The sequence below is a fragment of the Geotrypetes seraphini genome, chromosome 3, assembly GCF_902459505.1.
Source record: "Geotrypetes seraphini chromosome 3, aGeoSer1.1, whole genome shotgun sequence".
NCBI classification, from domain to species: domain Eukaryota; kingdom Metazoa; phylum Chordata; class Amphibia; order Gymnophiona; family Dermophiidae; genus Geotrypetes; species Geotrypetes seraphini.
The window spans coordinates 204,902,148-204,923,661 of NC_047086.1; the positions used below are offsets into that span (position 1 = coordinate 204,902,148).

At 41.4% G+C, this 21,514-nt stretch overlaps 1 protein-coding gene across 1 annotated transcript in view; it reads right to left on the bottom strand.

Moving 5' to 3' along the window:
- Positions 1–6,761: 6,761 nt before the first annotated feature.
- The window catches only part of LOC117357723, a 47,144-nt gene continuing 32,391 nt past the window's right edge, over positions 6,762–21,514 (bottom strand). The window contains exons 3-4 of the mRNA XM_033938706.1: positions 14,833–15,380; positions 6,762–7,775 (exon numbers count right to left, since the gene is read on the bottom strand). Of these exons, the coding sequence (XP_033794597.1) occupies positions 7,602–7,775; positions 14,833–15,380 (722 nt within the window). The 3' untranslated portion in view covers positions 6,762–7,601. The remainder of the gene's footprint in view (positions 7,776–14,832; positions 15,381–21,514) is intronic.

The window sequence follows — 21,514 nt, forward strand, 5'->3', positions numbered from 1 at the left end:
CCTAATCTACAGTACAGCCAGGTGGCTTTCTACCTGCTTTGTAGCAGGCGTCACATTACAAATAGTCAAGAGAAGAAATAGCAATTACCTTGCCTTCATTAATCCTAATTGAAGGTGAATATTTGATGAAATAGTGCCATTTAGTGTTGGAGAACAGCTGCTAAGGAGCAATTGTTTGATCTATTTGAATACAAACAGAAGGATTGTTTCAAAGCATAGGAGCTTTTGGATTGGCAGTTTGTTATGATGTTAATGTAATCTTAGTATTCATTTATGGGCAAACATGTTTTACTGGTATGACAACACTAGCCACTGGCTTACAAGAAGATACCAACAGACATATCACATTTTCAGTGTATATGTTTCCTAACTTGTTTTGTGGTCACAATGAAAAAAGTGATGGAGCACTGTATTGTATTTGTATTTCAGAGGCAGGGCCAGCTTAACCATTGGACCAGGTGATCCCATTCAATTGCAACAATTTTTGAGTGCTAGAGAACAGAAGTGAGTTTAATAATAAAGTGGTTTTTTAGTTTCACTACTGAGAAATACGAGGATATAATCAAGATCCAATATAGAGTAAGAAATGGCTTGGATTCGCAAGGATGAATCGTGAGTTGTGAATCATTTCTTTAGTTCTTTCATTATAATTTTGTCTATTTGAAATAGTATCATGTCTCCCCTTTGTTGTGGGCTTGGAAAGGAATTGTGTATGAAGGTTTGAATACAGTAAAACTTGTGGAAGATTCCTTTTTTTCTCTTGGTATCGTTTGATATTGTAATTATTAAAATTATAAATTAAAAAAAAAAACATTGGACCAGGTGAGGCATCTGGACTTTACTTCCATTAAAAGCAATAGAAGTAAGGTGAGACATCTGGGTTTTACTTTCATTGAAAGCAATGGAAGTAAGGTGAGACATCTGGGTTTTACTTTCATTGAAAGCAATGGAAGTAAGGAAGACAGATAGAGACATCTGGGTTTTATTTCCATTGCAAGCAATGAAAATAAAAAACAGATGTCTCAATCTGTCCTCCTTTTTCTGCAACCTTATGGTAACCTTACATCATGGAACTTTCCTGTCCGATTGAAAGCATGATATTGAAATATCACCCCTCCACTGGCAGCAATGCAGTTGGAGGACTCTCACTCAGCTTAGAGAGGGCAGTCTTTGTGATTCTAATAAATGCTGGTCTTGTGAGTCTGCTATGGGAACTTTATTTCATATGCTGTTTGTCTGTATGGATTCAAAACCATTTGGGGTACTAATATGGAATAGAATTCTAAATGTGTTAGGAAGTTGCACTGAGTTCAATATAAGGTTGTTGTCTTGGGATCAGTCACTTTATCTCATTTCTCCCCCCCCCCTTTTTACAAAATCGCAGAAGTGGTTTTGTACTGCTCCTGACTCTCATAGGAACGCTCAGTGTTGGAAGCATAGAGCATTCAGTGCACCAGCCAGTGCTAAAAACCACTTTTGCGGTTTTGTAAAAGGGGGGGTTATTACATAGGGGGTAGACTAACCTATTTGATTTACTATGGTCATAACTATGCGTTGTATATTGTCAGAGTGGAAAGACAGCACAGTCTTGTCTATGAATGCATGATGGAATACTGTATGTCACAATGAGAAGTATGAAGGAATTGCTGCAGTTAAGAGAAGGAGCTTTTATTATTTTATTTAATTATTTATATTATGCATATCCTACAATTCTATGCGGATTACAAATTATTTAGATACTCAAGTATTTTCCCCTATCTGTCCTGGTGGGCTCACACTCTATCTAAGGGACCTGGGGCACTGGGGGATTAAGTGACTTTCCCAAGGTCACATGGAGCAGTGCAGGATTTGAACCCATAACCCAAGGTTCTGGGGCTGTAGTTCTAACCACTGCACCACACACTAAGCTCTATTAGATTTTTTTGGTCAATATATAAAGAGGATTGAACTTTGGTCTTTGTTAAAAATAACTATGTATTGTACATGTTGGATATGGGGTTTTGTTGGGGTTTTTTTACTATGTTAGATTGTGTATGTTTTTTGATACCTCTGTTTGTCAAAATAAATTTTTAAAAATGTTTAAAAAAAAGACAGCTATGCTTTAAGCCTACTTTATAAGGGTAACATAGGCACTAGGGACATGCATTGAAAAAAGGGTATGGAGTAAGGGTCATGTATTTGCTATACTATCTTTCTGTGATACCACCAAAGTGGTTTCCATACTGTATACAGGTGCTTTCTCTGTCCCTAGTGGGCTCATAAATGAGGGGGCAAGATTTGTACCTGAGGCAATAGAGGGGGTCACTAGGAGCCATAGTGGGACTCATACCCAGTTCCCTTGGTTCTCAGCCCACGTAGCTAACCATTAGGTTATTTTTATAGTTATGCACTATTAATGACACTGCCCCAGAATAAACAATTTTTTTAAAAAAACAACCCTAAACAAAATGAAATGAAAATGGCTACAGATAACACAGAAAACAAAAATGTTTGCCCTTGATACTTCTATTAGAGATGGTGGTGCAGTAGTTAGCGCTACAGCCTCAGCACCCTGAGGTTGTGGGTTCAAACACCATGCTGCTCAATCTTCCATTGTCCCAGGTACATTACATAGACTATGAGCCTGCCAGGACAGATAGGGAAAATGCTTTACACTTCTCCCTCCGTATTCGCAGTGGATGAAAAACTTTTTATATGTTATTCGCGTTTTTTTGTAACAGCCGGCGGTTTTGTGATTAAAACCGTGAATAACTTTTCAAATGTTATTCACGTTTTTTGGAAACGGCCACTATTATTAATATTGAAACTTGAAATTTTGGTGGGATAACAGTGTATTTATTGAACAATACAGTGGTGTACAGTAATAATCTCAGGGTAAAAAAAAGTTCAGTACTGTACTGTTTTCTCAACAAGGAAAAAAAGAAATGTTCAATACTGAGAGTTCAATACTGGAATACCTGTATTATCCCAGGACAAGCAGGCAGCCTATTCTCCAGTGGCATACCTAGCATATGTGGCACCTGGGGCCCATCATTTTTTGACACCCCTCCCCCCCCATCTGTATGAAAAACATGATTTTTAGTAACAGTCCACACGTCTCACAAGAGTAAACCTAGGAAAAGGCAGCATCTTACATACTGCAGTGAGCAGTACGTCAATAAATCCATTGTAAAACTAAACAAGCCAGACTAGTACAGATCAATCCTACACAGTCAATCCTAACAGAAAACCACATCTTTAGAACACACAGAACACAGGAAACACCTTCGCCTAATATGGAATATGTAATCACAACCTAACCCCTCCCCCTTTTACAAAACTGTAGTGTGGTTTTTAGCCATGGTGGTAACAGCTCAGATGCCAACGCTAAAAAACGCTCTACAGTTTTGTAAATGGGGAGATAGAATAAAAATATGTAGACAAAGATTAAACTGAAGCACCAAGAAGCTGGACTCTGCATACAATGCAACACCACAGAAACAGCAATGCATCTCCCCTAAAGCAAAAAAATATATATATAATTTTTTCTACCTTGTCTTCTCTGGTTTCTGCTTTCCTCATCTTCTTGTCACTCTCTTCCTTTCATCCACTGTCTACCATCTCTCTGCCCCTTCTATATGGCATCTTATCTCCTATTCACCTTCCAGAAACTTTATGCCTACCCCTTCCATCTCTCCCACACCCCCATGGTCTGGCATTTCACTCTCTCCTCTCCCTTCCCCCCACTTCCATCAGCATCTGTCCCCTTTCTCACCCTTCACCATGCTTCCATATCACCCTGACCCACTTTCTCACCCTTCACCACACTTCCATACTACCCTGACCCCCTATCTCACCCTTCACCATGCTTCCATACCACCCTGACCCCCCTTCCTCACCCTTCACCACGCTTTCATACCACCCTGACCCCCTTTTTCTCCTTCAACCACCCTACTATGCTTCTTTCTCTCTCCATCGAAATCAGCAAGGTCCCGCGATGACGACTACTGCTGTCTCTGCTCTGGAAGAGGTAAGTGACATCGGAGGGGGGCTGGGCCGGCAGACGCAGGGAGTTGTGGCAAGGTCCCGCGATCACTTATCTCTTCCAAAGCAGCGGCAGCAGTAGTTGTTATCGCGGGACCTTTGTGCACTTCAGCGCAGCTGCCGTATTTATGCTCTGGAATAAATACGGCAGCCATGCTGAGGTGTCGTTTTCAGCAACGAGCTTCCGGACCCGGCTGGCTGTGCACCCCCTTGGAGCGTGCACCCAGGGCGAACCTCCCCCCTTGCTACGCGACTATAATATATACTCATATACTGTTCTATATACAGCTTATATTCCACCTATTCCACATATCTCAAATCGCATTGGCTTCCAATCCCAGCAAGAATACAATTTAAATTCTACTGTCTACTATTTAAGACTTTATACGGAGACAGCCCAAACTACCTGAACAACTGCCTCATCCATAACACCTCAACCAGACAAAGGAAAACTCACACCCCATTCTCATACCCCCCAATTAAGGAGGTCAAACGGAAAAAACTATATGATGGCCTCCTGGCTACTCAAGCAGCCAAACTAGACAACCATATCGCCAATCTACTGACAGCATCCCTAGACTACAGAACTTTTAGAAAAGAAATAAAGACCATACTCTTCAAGAAATCCCTGAAAAAGATATAACACCACAAGTTTCAAATACCACCTCTCACTAAAGCCACCTATCCAAAACAACTAGCCATACTCATTTCTTACTCTCTTTGAAAATGACCAGATATCTTTTTGGTAAGATCTTTTTGTAATACATCCTTGATAATTCTTTTGTAATCCACCTTGAACTGCAAGGTAATGACGGAATAGAAATCCCTAATGTAATTTAATGTAATTTTGGAAAGAGTACTAGGCGGATAACAACAGAAAAAAAAAACTCTTAAATCTGAGGGAACATTACATATTAAAGTACAATACAATATCAACAATTTAAAATCATTAAAGACAATGAAATGTATTATTCATCCATACTATCTTCTGGATAAAGATGCTTTTAATTATAGCTTTATGAAACCATGAGCCCAGATTATGCAAGAAAAGAAGACAAATATTCCCTCTTGAGAATCAAGGATCATTATAGAGATTACACCAGTAGTCTCCAACCTTTTTTATGTAAAGGGCCACAATGTAAATATCAGAAAGTTCTGAGGGCCACCAAATGATTTCAAACTTACATATACAGTACTACTAATTTTGTAAAACACCCTAACTTGCTTTTTCAGACAGTATTTAACATTAACAATTATTGATTCTATAATACTTCAAGGATATATTTTTAAAACTCAGTTTATTTTGGATTGTCAATGGTAGCAAATTCCATTAATGAGACACCTGAGAAACACACTTAAGAGATTGTTCACAGTTAGTATATCAAGTGATTATTAAATATGAAATATTGATTCTACAACACAAATAGGATATATTTAGGAATTGCAAGAAGTTACGCACATTTCAAATAATTCAAAATGAGGGTTGTGACGGGAGTACATCGGTATACCTCTATGACTCCAATTTTAAAACAGCTACATTGGTTACCAGTTATATGGAGGGTGCAATATAAAGTGCTGATGATGATTCTTGAGAGATTGTATGCTCAGGTACCATGTATATAAACCAGGTAGAAGTTTAAGATCTGAGACAACCATGCAATTGGTTGTGGATACCATACATTATGATGTAACAAGTCATTCTGCATTATCAGAGGCTATTTTAGGTCTATGAAATAAGTTGCCAGGTAGCATATAATTGTGTAAGAACAGTAAACAGTTTCGTAGATTTCTTAAAACTCATTTATTTGTACAAGCATTTTTATGCTAAATTAACTGATCAAAGCAGAAATATAAGATTACAGAATATGTTGCCATAATCGAAAAGGAAATACATCTAAAAACCGGCCTAAATCGGCACTTGGACGATCAGTAAGACAAGTCATCCAAGTGCCAATAAAACCAGGTTTTAGACATATCTAAAAACGACTTAGGCCTTTTCAGTGCTGCTGTACGGAGTGGTGAGGGCAGGATTTGGTCGTACTGCAAGTATAACAAAAGTTTAATGAGGCTGCCTGGACGGAACTTGTACGTTGTGACTTAGGCCATGTAAAACCAGGTCTAAGTGCCAAAAAGGTATTCAAAGTGGCCAGATAAGCACCGCAGACACAAAGTACAGACCCCCACACACTGCCCCCTCCATAACACCATAAAAATCATAATAAAAATGTGCATACCTGCCTCCAGAACATCAGCACCTGGCATAACAAAGCCTAGTAGAGCAGCACAGAGGTGGCTTAAGTATGGGGGGGAAGTAGTGAACCATAGAGAGGAGGACCCAGGCCCATAAGCCTCTCTAACCACTGCATTTATGATGTAACATGTGCACCCCCCAAACCCTACTGTACTGCCATATAGGTGCCACCTGCAACCGTGAGGACTATTGGGGTGGTAGACAGGTGGGTCTAGTAGGTTTTGGGGGGCTCATCATGACCTATAAGGGAGTTGTGGTGAGATGTTTATGTGGCACTCTTTTTGTGAAGTTTGCAGCAGTGCCCTGTAAGTGCCACTACTCTGTCGCCATGTCTAGGTGTCCAGTCCATTACTTTGCTAGCCCCTCCCATGTCCAAAAGGTCCTTTTCTAGGCGTTTTTGACTTGGATTAATTTTTAGACGAGAATGGGGTATAAAGATAGATGACTTAGCGGTCTGGGTGATCAAACAGCTGGACAACTCCAAAAGAAACAAAATATTTTGGGCGTATATTTTTAAAGAATGAACTTTAGACACTGCCGACTTTGGGCAACTAGCGACTTAGGCCCAAAACGGATTTAGATGTTTCTTTCGATTATGCCCCTCCATATGTTTATATAATAAGACCAAGCAGTGCAACTATTAGGGAAGGTTTCATTGTTTATATTATTGTGATTAAAGATAAAGGATGAATGTGGATTTGAATGTTGTCATTTGTAGATTACGTCTATGTATTAATTTATGTATGTTTTATTCTGTAACACGCCTAGATATAGTTGGGCTATAAATTTAAAAAATTAAATAAATATTTAAACACGCTTAACTGTGGTTTATCAACTGTAGCAAATATCATTAATGAGCTACATTTGTCGACCTTTGACCTCTCCTATGACTTTACATTTGGTGCAAACACAGAAGGTCCTATGCCTGCCCTACAGCAACCTATGTATACACCCAACCTACAGCAATCCTTTTTTAAAATATTTAATGCACTATCCAAGTAGGCAAGATTGAAATTAACACATTTACAGGATTTGAATAGCATTTCAGCCAACTATTTGATGGCCACAGTGGAAGACTTCTGGAGTACATGCAGCCCAAGGGCCATGCGTTGGAGACCACTGGATTAAACAGACATACTGCGGTTCTTTTCAGTACTTGAATTGAACTAATAAAGAAGAATCTCAGGATTAGTATGAGCTAGGAGGAGGAGGAGGAGGAAGAACACAGACCTTCTGATTTGCAGAAGTGATGATGGGCAAAACTGGCAGAAAGAGCAGATTCCTCCGCCTTCACCCCTTACATTTAGGAAACCAAGCAAACAGTTATTCAGTGTGGTTCAACATGGTCCGTGAGATGCCTCAGGTAGTCCCCCTGGGTGGCTGCTCCTCCTGGGAAGATAGCCTGGCAGAAGTCACAGGTCTGGGAGCTGAGGCTGAGGTCGGAGCTTAGCCTTCCACCATGGTCGAGTGGTGGGCAGTCCTCTGCCACACACCATGCGATCTTGGGGGAGAAGGGTTGGAGAGGGAGAAAAAAATAAAGAAAGAAACAGGAATTATAAAAACAGATGAATCTTGTTAAGCCACAGATTATAACTTTGCCTTTCTGTAGGATTGCCAATACTTATCAACAGGAACAAACAGTGTCACTGGACTTGGAAATTTTGATTTTTGTTACTGATTTCACACACAAATCTTGCAGTGAATACATATTCACTGTAAACTAGGGACATCTAACCTTTTTTGCCAAACAGCAAATGTACAGTAGTTTTACAGTTTCTAGTTATGGGGAAGGGGTCATGCACACTTCTATACTATGCCTACCCAGAGATATGTAGAGTATTTATTAATCCACACACAAAAAATATTCATCTACTAATCAACATCATAGATTATATGTGCCACGTTCCCTTAAACCAGGGATGTCAAAGTCCCTCCTTGAGAGCTGCAATCCAGTTGGGTTTTCAGGATTTCCCCAATGAATATGCATTGAAAGCAGTGCATGCACATAGATCTCATGCATATTCATTGGGGAAATCCTGAAAACCCGACTGGATTGTGGCCCTCAAGAAGGGACTTTGAGACCCCTGCCTTAAACGGAGAAAAGACCTCAGACTTTTGGAGAGAATCTTTGAAGCGGTAGCTCTTTGTTTAGAATATTCCCCTGATGCAGCAACTATGCGAAAAAGGGCCTGTCAGGAAATCTAGGAAGGAAATTTGAATTATTTTTCCGAGTGTGGTAAATCAGCACTTGGTTTCAACTGTGAACTGTGGTGATTTTTGCAATATCAGAGGCCAAAGTGTCTACTTGAGATAAGTGGTTGTTTCCTATGTATTTGAAAATCTATTTTATAACTCTGATACTGATTATAGTAAGATATACACACAGAGTTTTTCTGAGACCAAGGATGTATTTCTCTGTGGTAACTCAACACTTGCCAAAGAAAGATTCCCAGGTATGCTCCTGAGAAACACTGAGGTCTTTTCTCCATTTAAGGGAACGTGGCATATATAGGGCTCCTTTTATCAAGGTGCGCAAGGGGGGTTAGCGAGTCAGACATTTCATCATGCGCTAACCCCCGTGGCAAGCCAAAAAACTAAACCTCGTCAATGGAGGTATTAATGACTAGCACGGCAGGTGGTTTAACGTGCGGTATTCCGCACATTAAACCCCTACCACGCCTTGATAAAAGGACCCCATAATCTCTGATGTTGATTAGTAGATGAATATTTTTTTTGTGTAGATATATTTATTTAAAATATTCAGCTTGTACTGATATATATTGAATATTTATTAATACAATACAGTGCAATACACTATTTATTCTTATATTCTGCAGACTACCAAACCGGTTCTGGACGACCAGGGAAGAAAAGGGTACATCAAAGAAGACAAATTGCAGAAAGACTAAACTCCTTCTTTGCGTCTGTCTTTACGAAGGAAGACATTACATCAGTACCTGAAACAGTGAAAGTGTTCAAGGGAGAAATAGAGGACAGCCTCACCACAGTAGAAGTGGATTTGAACCAGATATACTAACAGTTCGACAAACTTAAAAGTGACAAATCCCCTGGACCGGATGGAATTCACCCGAGAGTATTAAAGAAACTGAAGGTAGAAATCGGAGAACTACTGCAAAACCTTGCTAACCTGTCAATTAGAACTGGACAGATACCGGACGACTGGAAGATAGCAAACGTTACCCCAATTTTCAAAAAAGGATCAAGAGGAGAACCGGGCAACTACAGACCGGTGAGTCTTACGTCTGTCCCTGGAAAGATGGTTGAAGCACTGATTAAAGATAGCATAGTCCGGCACTTGGATACACATGACCTGATGAAAGCCAGTCAACATGGCTTCAGGAAAGGGAAGTCATGCTTGACGAATTTACTACAATTATTTGAAACAGTAAACAAACAAATCGATAACGGGGAGCTAGTGGACATAATATACTTGGACTTCCAGAAAGCATTCAACAAAGTTCCACACGAAAGACTTTTCAGGAAATTATAATGCCACGGAATAAAGGGAGACATTCTAAGGTGGATAGGCAAATGGCTGGAAAACAGAAAGCAGAGGGTGGGTATAAATGAGAAGCTCTCAGACTGGGAGAAAGTGACTAGCGGTGTGCCCCAGGGCTCGGTTCTTGGGCCCATCTTATTTAATATCTTCATCAACGACCTAGAAGAAGGAACGTCCAGTGAAATCGTCAAGTTTGCAGATGACACGAAGTTATGTCGGGCAATCAGATCACAAAAGGACAGCTAGGAACTACAGAGAGATCTGAGTCAGTTAGAGAGATGGGCAGAGAAATGGCAGATGACGTTTAATGTGGAAAAATGCAAGGAAATGCATTTGGGCAGAAAGAACAAGGAGCACGAGTATAGCTTGTCAGGTGCAACCCTGGGTAAGAACGAACAAGAAAAGGACCTAGGGTACTGATAGATAGGTCCCTGAAACCGTCAGCCCAATGTGCGGCGGCAGCAAAGAAAGCAAATAGAATGTTGGGTATGATAAAGAAGGGAATCACAAGTAGATCGGAGAGGGTCATAATGCCGCTTTAAAGAGCAATGGTCAGACCATAATTGGAATACTGTGTCCAACATTGGTCTCTCTACCTAAAGAAGGATATAAAGCTGCTGGAGAGGGTGCAGAGGCGAGCAACGAAGCTGGTAAAAGGTATGGAGAACTTGAACTACAAAGAACGACTTAGAAAACTGGGACTGTTCTCCAGTGAGAAGAGGAGACTGCGAGGGGATCTGATTGAGACTTTTAAAATAATAAAAGGAATCGACAAGATAGAGCAGGATAAAAAGTTATTTATGATGTCAAATGTGGACAAGAGGTCATGGACTGAAACTGAGGGGGGACAAGCCCAGGACAAATGCCAGGAAGTTCTACTTCACACAGCGAGTGGTGGACGCCTGGAACGCTCTCCCGGTGGAGATTGCTGCAGAACCCACCGTTCTAGGATTTAAGAGCAAGTTAGATGCACATCTCCTCGAAAGATGCATAGAAGGATACAGGTGATTAAGTTTTCGCCAGGTTACACCTGGATGGGCCTCCGCGTGAGCAGATCACTGGACTTGATGGACCTAAGGTCTGATCCGGAGATGGCAGTTCTTATTTTCTTATGATAAAGATAAAATATAATTAAATATAAATATGTGACAAAATATTCTTACTCTAATGCTGTAAAAAGAAATTTCTGAACAAATATGCCTTCAAATTCATATGGACTCCTAAATAAGTTCTTTCTGCTCTTGCGCACATTAGAGTAACTTGATAAGAAAATCACATAGTAGCAAAATGATACATCTCATGCATAAAACTATTTACTTCCCCTCCTCCTGAGCTGTGCTTTCTACATTAAAAAATTAAAAAAAGACTACTGGTAGGGGGTTTCTGTGCCCCTAACTCCCTGCAGTAATAAGAGTCTTGCCTAGGAATGCCAAAAAGTATAGAGGTGGAGTCCCTGAACCAGCACTCTCTTTTAAGGCCAGTAGAAAGACAGGGGTAAGGAATCAACCTGCTAGTAATTTTTTTGTAAGCAAGAACTGAGCACATGTGAGGAATCCTAGCATCGGTGGCTGGAGGCATGCTGCCAATGTTCCCTATACTGCTGTAGTATGAGAAGGAGAAGCATGGCTCGGGCAGTGAATCTCTTTCTCTGGCTGGGCTTCAGCATTCCCACCAGCCATTTAACAGGTACTACAGGTTTGGATAGGTCCTGAATCTAAAGGAGGGGAGGCAGGTCCCTACCATATACATAATCCTCAGACCTTTAGTCTGACATAGTACAACAGGGGTTTTTTTGTTGTTTTTTTTAATGTATACCCCAACTAACACTTAGGACTCCTTTTATCAAGCAGTGGTAGAGCATTTTACCATAGGCTGATGAGGTAAATACTCTGACACTCATAGGAATTGAATGAGTGTCAAAGAATTTACCTTGCAGGCCCATAGTAAAACACTCTACTGCTGCTTTATAAAAGAAGCCTTAAGTGGCTTACAATTTTAAAAACACATAATAATTGTTATCTACTTTACTACACATGAGAGTTTTCTATCCTTTTTTTTTTCCTCGGGCACCATACAAAAAAATTCTCTGGAAATAATCAGTCAAAAAAATAGTTTCTAACGCTTTGCAATTTTCTTAAAACATAAAAGATCTTTTTAACCAACTGGCCAATCTGCTACTCCATGCTAAGATTTGAGTACAAAGTTACATCCGGTGGCATAGGAAAGGAGGGCGGTCCGCCATAGGCACCATCTTGCTAAGGGGGCGGCACCACTCCTCCTACCCCGCTCTTCTCCTTACTGCGCACATGAGCCCCTTGCCTTCCCTGTACCTTTTTAACTTTCCTGGTATGATGTTGCTGCCCGCGTCATCATTGGCGCGCTCTCTGATGTCACTTCTGGGACCCGCGCTTTAGAAGTGATGTCAAAGAGCAAGCCAACACCGGTGTGGGCATGCTGCTCACGCCAGAGAAGTTAAAATGGTATGAGGAAAGGGAAGGGGGCGTGTGGGCTGTGGGGGAGGGGCGCCACTGCCCCAGGCACCACTCACCCTTACTACGCCCAGCATCTGTAAAGATGATACGATAGTGAAAGTGTGATTTTAGACAGTAAAATTACTGAGAAATGGAAGACAAGAGGGAAGGCCCAACCATATCATTTTAGTTTTTCCAAATTCAGGTTGAAATGATGTGACTTCATCCAGTTCTGAATGAGCAGAAAGCAGTGATGCAAAAGATCAGATACATCAACCTAAGTAGGAGATACATGTGCTCATAAACATAGACCCTTTGGATTGGCTCTTTCCAAAACCACCCACCAGGCTGGGGAATTCCAACCTCCTTAGTTTAGTGGCCTCCCTGAAAATCCTTCCTCCCACTACCCAAACAAGGACATTTTTTTTTTTTTTGGGGGGGGGAAGGTCACAGAAGTATAAAATTTCAGATCTTCCTCTAGAAGGGTTCTAGCAAAGTAGGATGTAGAGGATAAATAGATGGGGATCCCCATCCTGGGACCACCACAGCCTTAGCTCCTAATTATTTGGACTAAGGGAGAAAAGTAAGGAGTAACAGTGCAGGGGCTACTAGCCTGTTAATCAGCAGTCCTCTAGAGCCATAAGGAAGAGACTGAAGTGTTTCCCATCTACATTAAACTGTTCAGAAAGGTCAGTCTGATCCACAGCCAGCATTCCAGTTTTGAGGGGACTCCAGGGGTGGGCTGAGGGGGTGAACATTCCCTCCTCCCTTCCCCAGTCAGCAGGTTAAAAATACCTTTACCAATGGGGATGCCACAGTCCTGCCAGTCAAAGATGTTTAGGGTCCAAGCCACTCACCTGTGCTACTGCTGTAAGTGGAAGTCAGTTGCGTGCGTCCAGCCACCAATACTGGAACTTTTTAGAATGCTTAGTTCACACAAGATCTGAGCATACTCCCGGAGTCCTGGAATTGGCAGCTGGATGCACGATGCCGGCTTCCAATTACTGCAGCAACACAAGAAGGAAGTGAGAGACTCAGACTCTGAATTTCTCTGACTGGCAGGGTTTCTGCATTTCTGTCAGCTATTTAATGGGGCATTGAAGGTCGGAGGGGGCCTGAGCCTAAAGTAGATACTAGAGTCATCAGTCACAGCTGCATTTGGAACTGAGTAGCAGGCTGTTTCTGCTCCCCTCCCATGCCCTCCCCCCAAAAAAAAAAACCCAACTAAGGTGCATAATACTTATGACCACAGTATATCTAAAGTTTAATTTCTAATGTATTTGTTTACAAAGGCTACCTAATGTGTATTAAGTACTTGTTCTCTGCTAAAGCATATGTTTTTCTTTCTGTAACATTATTTCTGTCCTACGTATACCATTTCACTGCCCTGGCTTATGACATTTAATAGCGACGGTTTGGTAAATTCTCACTACGTTGCTGAAGTGTATCTATAGAGATGTGATTGCTGTTTTGCCTAAGGGTACCAAGAAACCAGGATGGACACTGCATTTGTGGTGGTTGGGTATTCCCTGGGTAGCTGACCAATTGATCCCTTTGGTTTCCCCATGGTTGGTTGGTCCCATTCCCAGAACCCCATGTACTGGTTCTGATGCAGGAATTCAGGACAGGTTGAATAAACATGCATGAGATAGGTCTGTATGGATACTACCTCTATTGTAGGCAGATCTATCTCATGCATATTTATTAGAGATATCCTGAAAACTTGGGCTAGTTTAGCACTCGAGGCCGGGGGTGTCCAACCTCAGCCCTCGCCAGGTCGGATTTTCAGGATTTTCCAAATGAATATGCACAAGATTTATTTGCATACAATGGAAGCAGTGCATGCAAATAGATCTTATGCAAATTCACTGGAGAAATCCTGAAAACCTGACTGGATTGCGGCATTTGAGGACTGATATTAAACAACCCTGCTCTAGACAGAAGGCATTCACCTGAAGAATTAGGGTTCATGGCCTAGTGCAGGGGTGTCAAAGTCCCTCCTCGAGGGCCGCAATCCAGTTGGGTTTTCAGGATTTCTCCAATGAATATGCATGAGATCTATTAGCATATAATGAAAGCAGTGCATGCAAATAGATCTCATGCATATTCATTGGAGAAATCCTGAAAACCCGACTGGATTTCAGCCCTCGAGGAGGGACTTTGACACCCCTGGCCTAGTGGTTAGTGCAGCTTGTCTCAGCACCCTGAGTTTGTGAGTTCAAGTCCCACTGCAGCTCCTTGTGATTTTGGGCAAGTCACTTAACACTTGATTGATCCAGGTACAAAATTAGTACCTATCTAAAATATGTAAACCACTTTGATTGTAAACATACAGAAAAAGCAGTATATCATATTCCACCCCTTTAATATTTAAGGTATTAAACAACTAACGGAATGCTGTACATGATCTTGATCTCTAGATCCAGTCTTGCTTTTCCAGTTCCTATCTTGATATAGCTGAATGACAGATGTCTTGCAGAATGCATAGTAAATAGGATCTGGAAACCCAGGGTTATAACTCCAAAAAGCTTATGATAACTTGACAATTCTGCAGTACATCCACTTACCTTTGTGGGTCCTCGTACAGTAACAGGGGAATTCCTCTCTGCAGGCATACAATTGTGTGTGACTGCGGTCTCCAGTGGTAAGCCAGGAGGATCTTCATAAAGGTCATACAGATTTATTAAGGATTTGCCATCTGCCAGGTTCAGGAACAGCCAATCTCGCATCTTGCATGTGCCTGGTGATTCCCCATCTCCATTGGAGGGTGGCATAACAGACTTGCCAAAGAAAAGATCATGGTCCAGATTGGGCCTGTTCTTTTGCATGGCATAATCCAGGCCATAAAGGCTCATCATAGCCAACTCTGCCTTCTCTTCACTGTTTAAAAAACTGTAGTTTTCTGTGTTAGGTGGAAACTTGATATCAAAACTGGGCAGTGTCTCAGTGGCTTGCTTCTGGTTTCTGGCAAACATGGAGTCAGGTAGTGTAGGGACTGTTGAGACAGGAAGCTCACCATTTAGAGCCTTCTTTCCCTGTGGTCTGAGGAAGGCATTTTCAGACTGCTCAGAACTCCCAGCATCTGTGCACTGAATTGGCAGAGAAATTGGCATTTCTTTGAAAGAAAAAGAAATTAGATTATTCATTATACGATACTGTGGAACCTTTCTTTCCAACTCAGCAGATATTGGAAATAAATCATACAGAAGGGATCAAGATTGTCTGCCTGGAAGCAGAATAATACTCCAAATATTTAACATCATGGGACCAAATTTAGCATAGTCCAACACATGAGATGGAAAAAGTTCCATGAGTCATGCTCTGCATGCTTTCCCCACTTACTTTTTTAACAGGTAATTCACTACTGTATATCAGACAGGAGAAGTTCTCCCAATAATATGTGTCAGATACAGACATGCAACAAACAAACAGATGAAGCATCAGATCAGTCAACAAACAAAACAGTGGAGGAAAAAACAACAGACCAGTGGTATTCCTTCAAAACATTTTATACCACCATCACCATTAAAAAAAACCTGACTTGATTCAGCAGAGTTGTGTTTTGGCTAGAGGGTGAAGGGACAGACCTGGAAGCTCCTCAGCCAGGAAAGAGGGGCATCACCCAGAAGGGCTCGAGGATCCTTCAAAAAGGAAAGAAGAATATCCCCAAACCAACCCACAAAGTGAAACAGTGAAATTAAAACAGAAATATTCCCAGTTGTGAAACAGAAATAACAAAAGTGCAAGCAGAATTATCTGGGCAAGTTATTCAGTCAAATAAACCACTTTCAACACTTCCATAATGCCTTTGCATTCACAGGAAGAAAAATAAACACCCCCTTTTACAAAACCGCGGAAGCAGTTTTTAGCACAGGCCAGCACGCTGAATGCTCTACTCCCGATGCTCACAGGAACTCTATGAGTATCAGGAGCAGCACAGAGCATTCAGCACCCTCCAGGGATTCAAGACAAAGTTAGACAAGTTCCTGCTGAACCAGAACGTAAGCAGGTAAGGCTAGACTCAGTTAGGACACTGGTCTTTGACCTAAGGGCTGCCGTGGGAGCAGACTGCTGGGCATGATGGACCACTGGTCTGACCCAGCAGCGGCAATTCTTATGTTCACACCAGCTGGCGCTAAAAACCGTTTTTGTGGTTTTGTAAAAGGGGTGGGGGATGAGAGATTTAGAGGCACTGATGAGGCCAAAATAGACACCCCCCATCCCCCCCCCCAAAAAAAAAGAAAAAAAAAGCCAGCCATACTCAGCTCTGGAGTAAGTTAAAATTTCATACCAAGCATCGGCTGGTAACCAGAATCTCTGCACAACCCAGAACAGTCCATTTCAAGGTCTCTTGATTCCCATCCATTCATAACCAGTCATCATAGCAGTATGTGAAAGTGTTCTATTTTTGTCAACACTGAGAGACAGGAATTTAGCAAATAGATTCTCTGTCTGAGAAACAAACTTAACAAAGCTTTACAGTCTACCTCAAAAATTGTTACAAAACCCAGAAAAATACACACATGGCTAGTTCATTCGTACACATGATACTGAATCTGATTAATAACATAACACTTACTAATCTTGTTAACTGCCCATCACTAATGAGTGATAACCTCTTGCACCATCTGTTCTGGGAGAGAATAAATGTTCTTAGCAGCTCCTAGCACTGGCTATATCTGGCATAGTAATTCACTGAACTATCCACTGACTGGTATTTTTGCTCATTAGGTACCATAACATTTCAGATATCATGGGGTCCATAAAGTAGTATAAAAGGGCAGGTGGATGTCGTTCTCGTTAATGTAATGTAATTTATTTCTTATATACCGCTAATCCGTTAGGTTCTAAGCGGTTTACAGAAAATATACATTAAAATTATAAGTAAGAAAGGTACTTAGAAATTCCCTTACTGTCCTGAAGGCTCACAATCTAACTAAAGTACCTGGAGAGTAATAAAGAAGTGAAAATAGAGATAGAGGAAAAAATAAGAAAATAAACATTCTAACAAGACTAAATTGATCTAAAGTACTTTGGAAGGTAGAAGAGAGGAGAGAAAGGAATAGATGCAGAAGGGAGGAACCGTTGAACAATAGAATTCTGGAGAAATTTAAATGATAGAAATAGAACAAAACAAAACAAGTGGCAAAACAATGAATGAGATTAAAAATAATTCATAAACTGGAAATAAAAATAAAACATTGTCTTCAATCCACGGTTTCTTTCCAAGTCACCATTTTCAAAAACCATTTTGTAGACAGGTTTCTATGGCAGTGTGTCAAAATCTCAAGGGGGTGTGGTTTAAGCAGAACTAGGGTGGGCTTATGATTTGGACGTCTTTCTGCAATAATCATATCTTTTAGAAAACATCCAGGGAACAATTTGGACATTTGGGGCTAGACCTGTTTTAACAACAAATAAGTGCAAAAAAGGTACCCAAAACTGACCAGATAACCACTGGAGAGATGAAGGCATGACCCTCCCACACTCCCCCAGTGGTCATTGACCCCCTTCCCTTCCACCCCACAAAGTTGTGAATGAAACAGTGCATACCTGCCTGTATGATAGCTTCAGATGTTATGGCCAGTCCTAGTAGAGCAGCTAGTAGGTTCCTGGAGTAGCCTAGTGGGCGGTGTAGTCAACCATAGAGAACGGGATGCAGGCCCATATCCCACTCTAACCACTACACTTATGGTGGAATATGCTACAAAACATTATTCGGCACAGCCCCCAACTACCTCCTGAGTCACTTCACCTTACAGCAGGGGTGTCCAACCTTTTGGCTTCCCTGGGCCGCATTGGCCAAAAAAAATGTTTCTGGGGCCGCACAAACGTGCAAACGCTGCAGCAAGACAGAGGAGGGAGCCAGCATGACGGTAAACACTCAGGGGCAGCAGAGGAAAACAGTGCATCGCCCTCGACCGGGGCCACACAAAATACTTTACTGGGCCGCATGCGGCCCTCGGACCACAGGATGGACGCCCCTGCCTTACAGGATAAACCTCGCCTATCCCGCAAAACTTTACTATTCACATGCCCGACTCCAAAGGGATGCCACTACAAGAAATTCCTCGACAGGACACTATTCTTTCAAGCAGGAATCTGGAACAACACCCAAAGTGACCTTCTTCTACACGCCCTGTCTTACCACTCATTCAGAAAAGCACTAAAAACCCACTTATTTTACAAATTTACTTGATAGCATAAACCCCGCTCTTCTCTCCTCCTGCATGCACCACCCACCCCCTCGGTGTATATGCTCTCTCTCTAAATTTGTGCTACTCTAACTTTGTGCTGTTCTAACTTTGTGCTGTTATGTGGTAACTGTTCTAACCTCTTAAACAGGATGCTCTAATTAAAAGTAGGAGGTTGCACAATGGTAAAAAGAGAGAATATGTCCAGGAACAACCTCACACAAAACAATGAGTCCTTATTAAGAGATGGGCATAAGAATTCACCATAATTCTCACTAGCAATTCCCCGATTGGTCAAAACCATACTAACCCCATGGCTTTTTCTAATATCTTTAAACAACCTTGAGTGTCTCATAATATTTCTCACAGCTGTTCCCAGTCAAGCTAATTAAAAGCAGCACTATGTACAGTTGTATGCTCTCACTCTAATTTAATGTGGCCATCGCTATGCTGTAATCTCTGTATGTTCTCGCTCCAAATTAATGCTGTAATCTCTATGCATGCCATTTCTCACTGTAATCTCAATGTACTCCTCTATTATTGTACACCATATTGAACTGAAAAGGTATGATGGGATGTAAATAAAGCTAAATAAAATAAAAATAAAATATATCTTCCAAAAGCCAAACATAAATCCCACTGTACTTACATATAGGTTATACTTGCAAGGCATAAGGGCTATTGGTGTTGGGTTCAATATGTTTTGGGTGGGTTTTGGAGGACTCCCCATACACTATCCCCTTCTACAAAGCCGCAAGGCCCCAAAGCCCTTTAAATCTCTATGGGCTTCGGGGCTGTTGCCACATGGCAGCCGCTAGCACAGCTATGTAGAAGAGGTGGTATAAGGGGGTTATAGTGAGATGTATATCTGGGCCTTTTTATGTGAAGTTCACTGCAGTGCCCCACTATTCTTCTGGGATGTCCGTGTGGCTAATCTACTAAATATTCTGGCCCCTCTTACATGCCAAGTTTGTTCTGTGTGTTTTTCTTTTAATGGCTCAAAAAGTTAGATGCACTGATGATAAGCACATCTGAAACATGGCCATTTTCAAAACAAAAGGACATTTTTCTGTTTCGAAAATGGTCATATTCACAACAGGATATTTTGCGTATTCCACAAAACATTCAAACTTGAATTTGGATGTCATATTGAAGATGCTCTTCCATATGTTTAATAATCTCTCTTTCAAGAGCCTGCTTCAGGGTCACATATGTTTTTATCTCAACATGGCTCATTTCATTTATTTTTTTTGCCGAGTTTTACTTTCATGAGACACTAGCCATTTGGTATATTTCAGTTTTAAGTCATCCAACTTAAACTCCTGAAATAGGCTTTATAGCCAAAACACAACCCGTGTTGAGTCACATTTTTATAGTGATGAGTCAAGTATTTTATGGTAATGGTGGAATAAAGCCTTTCAAAGGAATACTAGTGGTCTTTTTTTCCCTAGATACAGACATGCTACATGAACTAAAAACACACGCAGGTTCCAACATGGGGCTAGAGGGAGGTAGAGAAACCTAGTGGGGAGTATACTGGGTACCGAGGTTCCAATCCCACTGTTATTACTAGCTGAAGGTTGACCTCCAAGGTATGTTGTTTTATCTTACTGTATTCACATGTAGTGTAAGCACAGGGCTTTTGTAAATTTTGTCTATATTATAATCCCCAGACATGTCCTCTTTTTGAGGACTCTGTCGGAAGTCCAGATGGCTTTTCAATGTAACAACTTTTGTCCAGGAAAACTGAACATCAAGTAACCCTACAGCAGCTCAACCTATCTGGAGTCCTCCTCCTAACCCAACCCAACCTCCCTTACGCACAGTCCTGTTACCTCTTCCCCCCCCAACCTCCCTGTGCACCTATCCAGAGTCCTGTTGCCTCTCCATCTCCCTCCCCCCCCACCACACACCTCTCTGGAATCCTCCTACCCCCACCTGCGGGATCCTGTGCTTGCTCACCAAGTGCTTTTGTAACTCTTCGGCCTTCGTCAGTGTCAGTGAACTAAACAAGTTTAAAGATTTATTAATGCTTGATATACTGCTCTACATTCCTAAGCGGTTTACATCATACAATTGTAAAAATTAAAAAAACTATAAAATAGGGGGTATTATATACACAAATACACTCTTAGACAAATCACATAAACCACTACACTGAATACAAAAGGGAGAAAGGGTAGGATTGCATTGCTTAAAAAATATTGTCAAATATATTTTATTGAGCACAACAAAACAGCCAAAACCAGAAGTACAAAGTGAAACAAGGTCAGCTCAAAAATTCACCCTTGATCAACCCAATCCACCCCCCAAATCCACCCCACCTCCCAACCTCCCCTCCCCATCCCCTCACACTGATACAGCAAAAAGTACTCTATACAAAGGAACAGGACTGTCCAAGACAAAAGGAACACTAAACAAAGCAGAGGTATAGATGTAATTGGGCTAACAGTTCAAGAGGCGACTAGGGGTCCAAAAGGGTTCCCAAATGCGTTGGAAGGCCCGGCCAGGCAAGGAAGAAATATTTTGCACTCCTCTACGCTCCCAAGATAGGAGCGTGATCAGGTGCCAGTGCCAGAGTGAATAGTCAGGAGCCTCCACCTCCAGCCACTTGATCATGATACACTTTATTGCTATCAAAACAGCCCAACGGAGGAATGCTGATGCCCCCAGTCGACAGGAATGGAAGTGTAGGGAGGCTCCAAACAACACCAAAATTGAGCGCTGTACAGTAATGTTCCAGATAGGGTCCACACAAATAGAAAAATAGAGTCCCAAAAGGCTTGTACTGAAGGACAAGTCCAGAACATGTGGCCTAGACCAGCGTCAGGGGCTTTACAGCGCTGACAATCTGCATTTGGACGGAGCCCCACCAGATGAGCTCGCCAAGGAGATATATACAAACGGAGAACCAATTTATAATGTTGTTCCCAAAATACAGTATATTTGCTATAATGTGGTAACGTTTTTATAGCATTCAATAGCACATCCTCAGACAATTCTACATTTAAATCACGAGCCCAAGCATCCCGTAATCTAATATAACAAGCAAAGG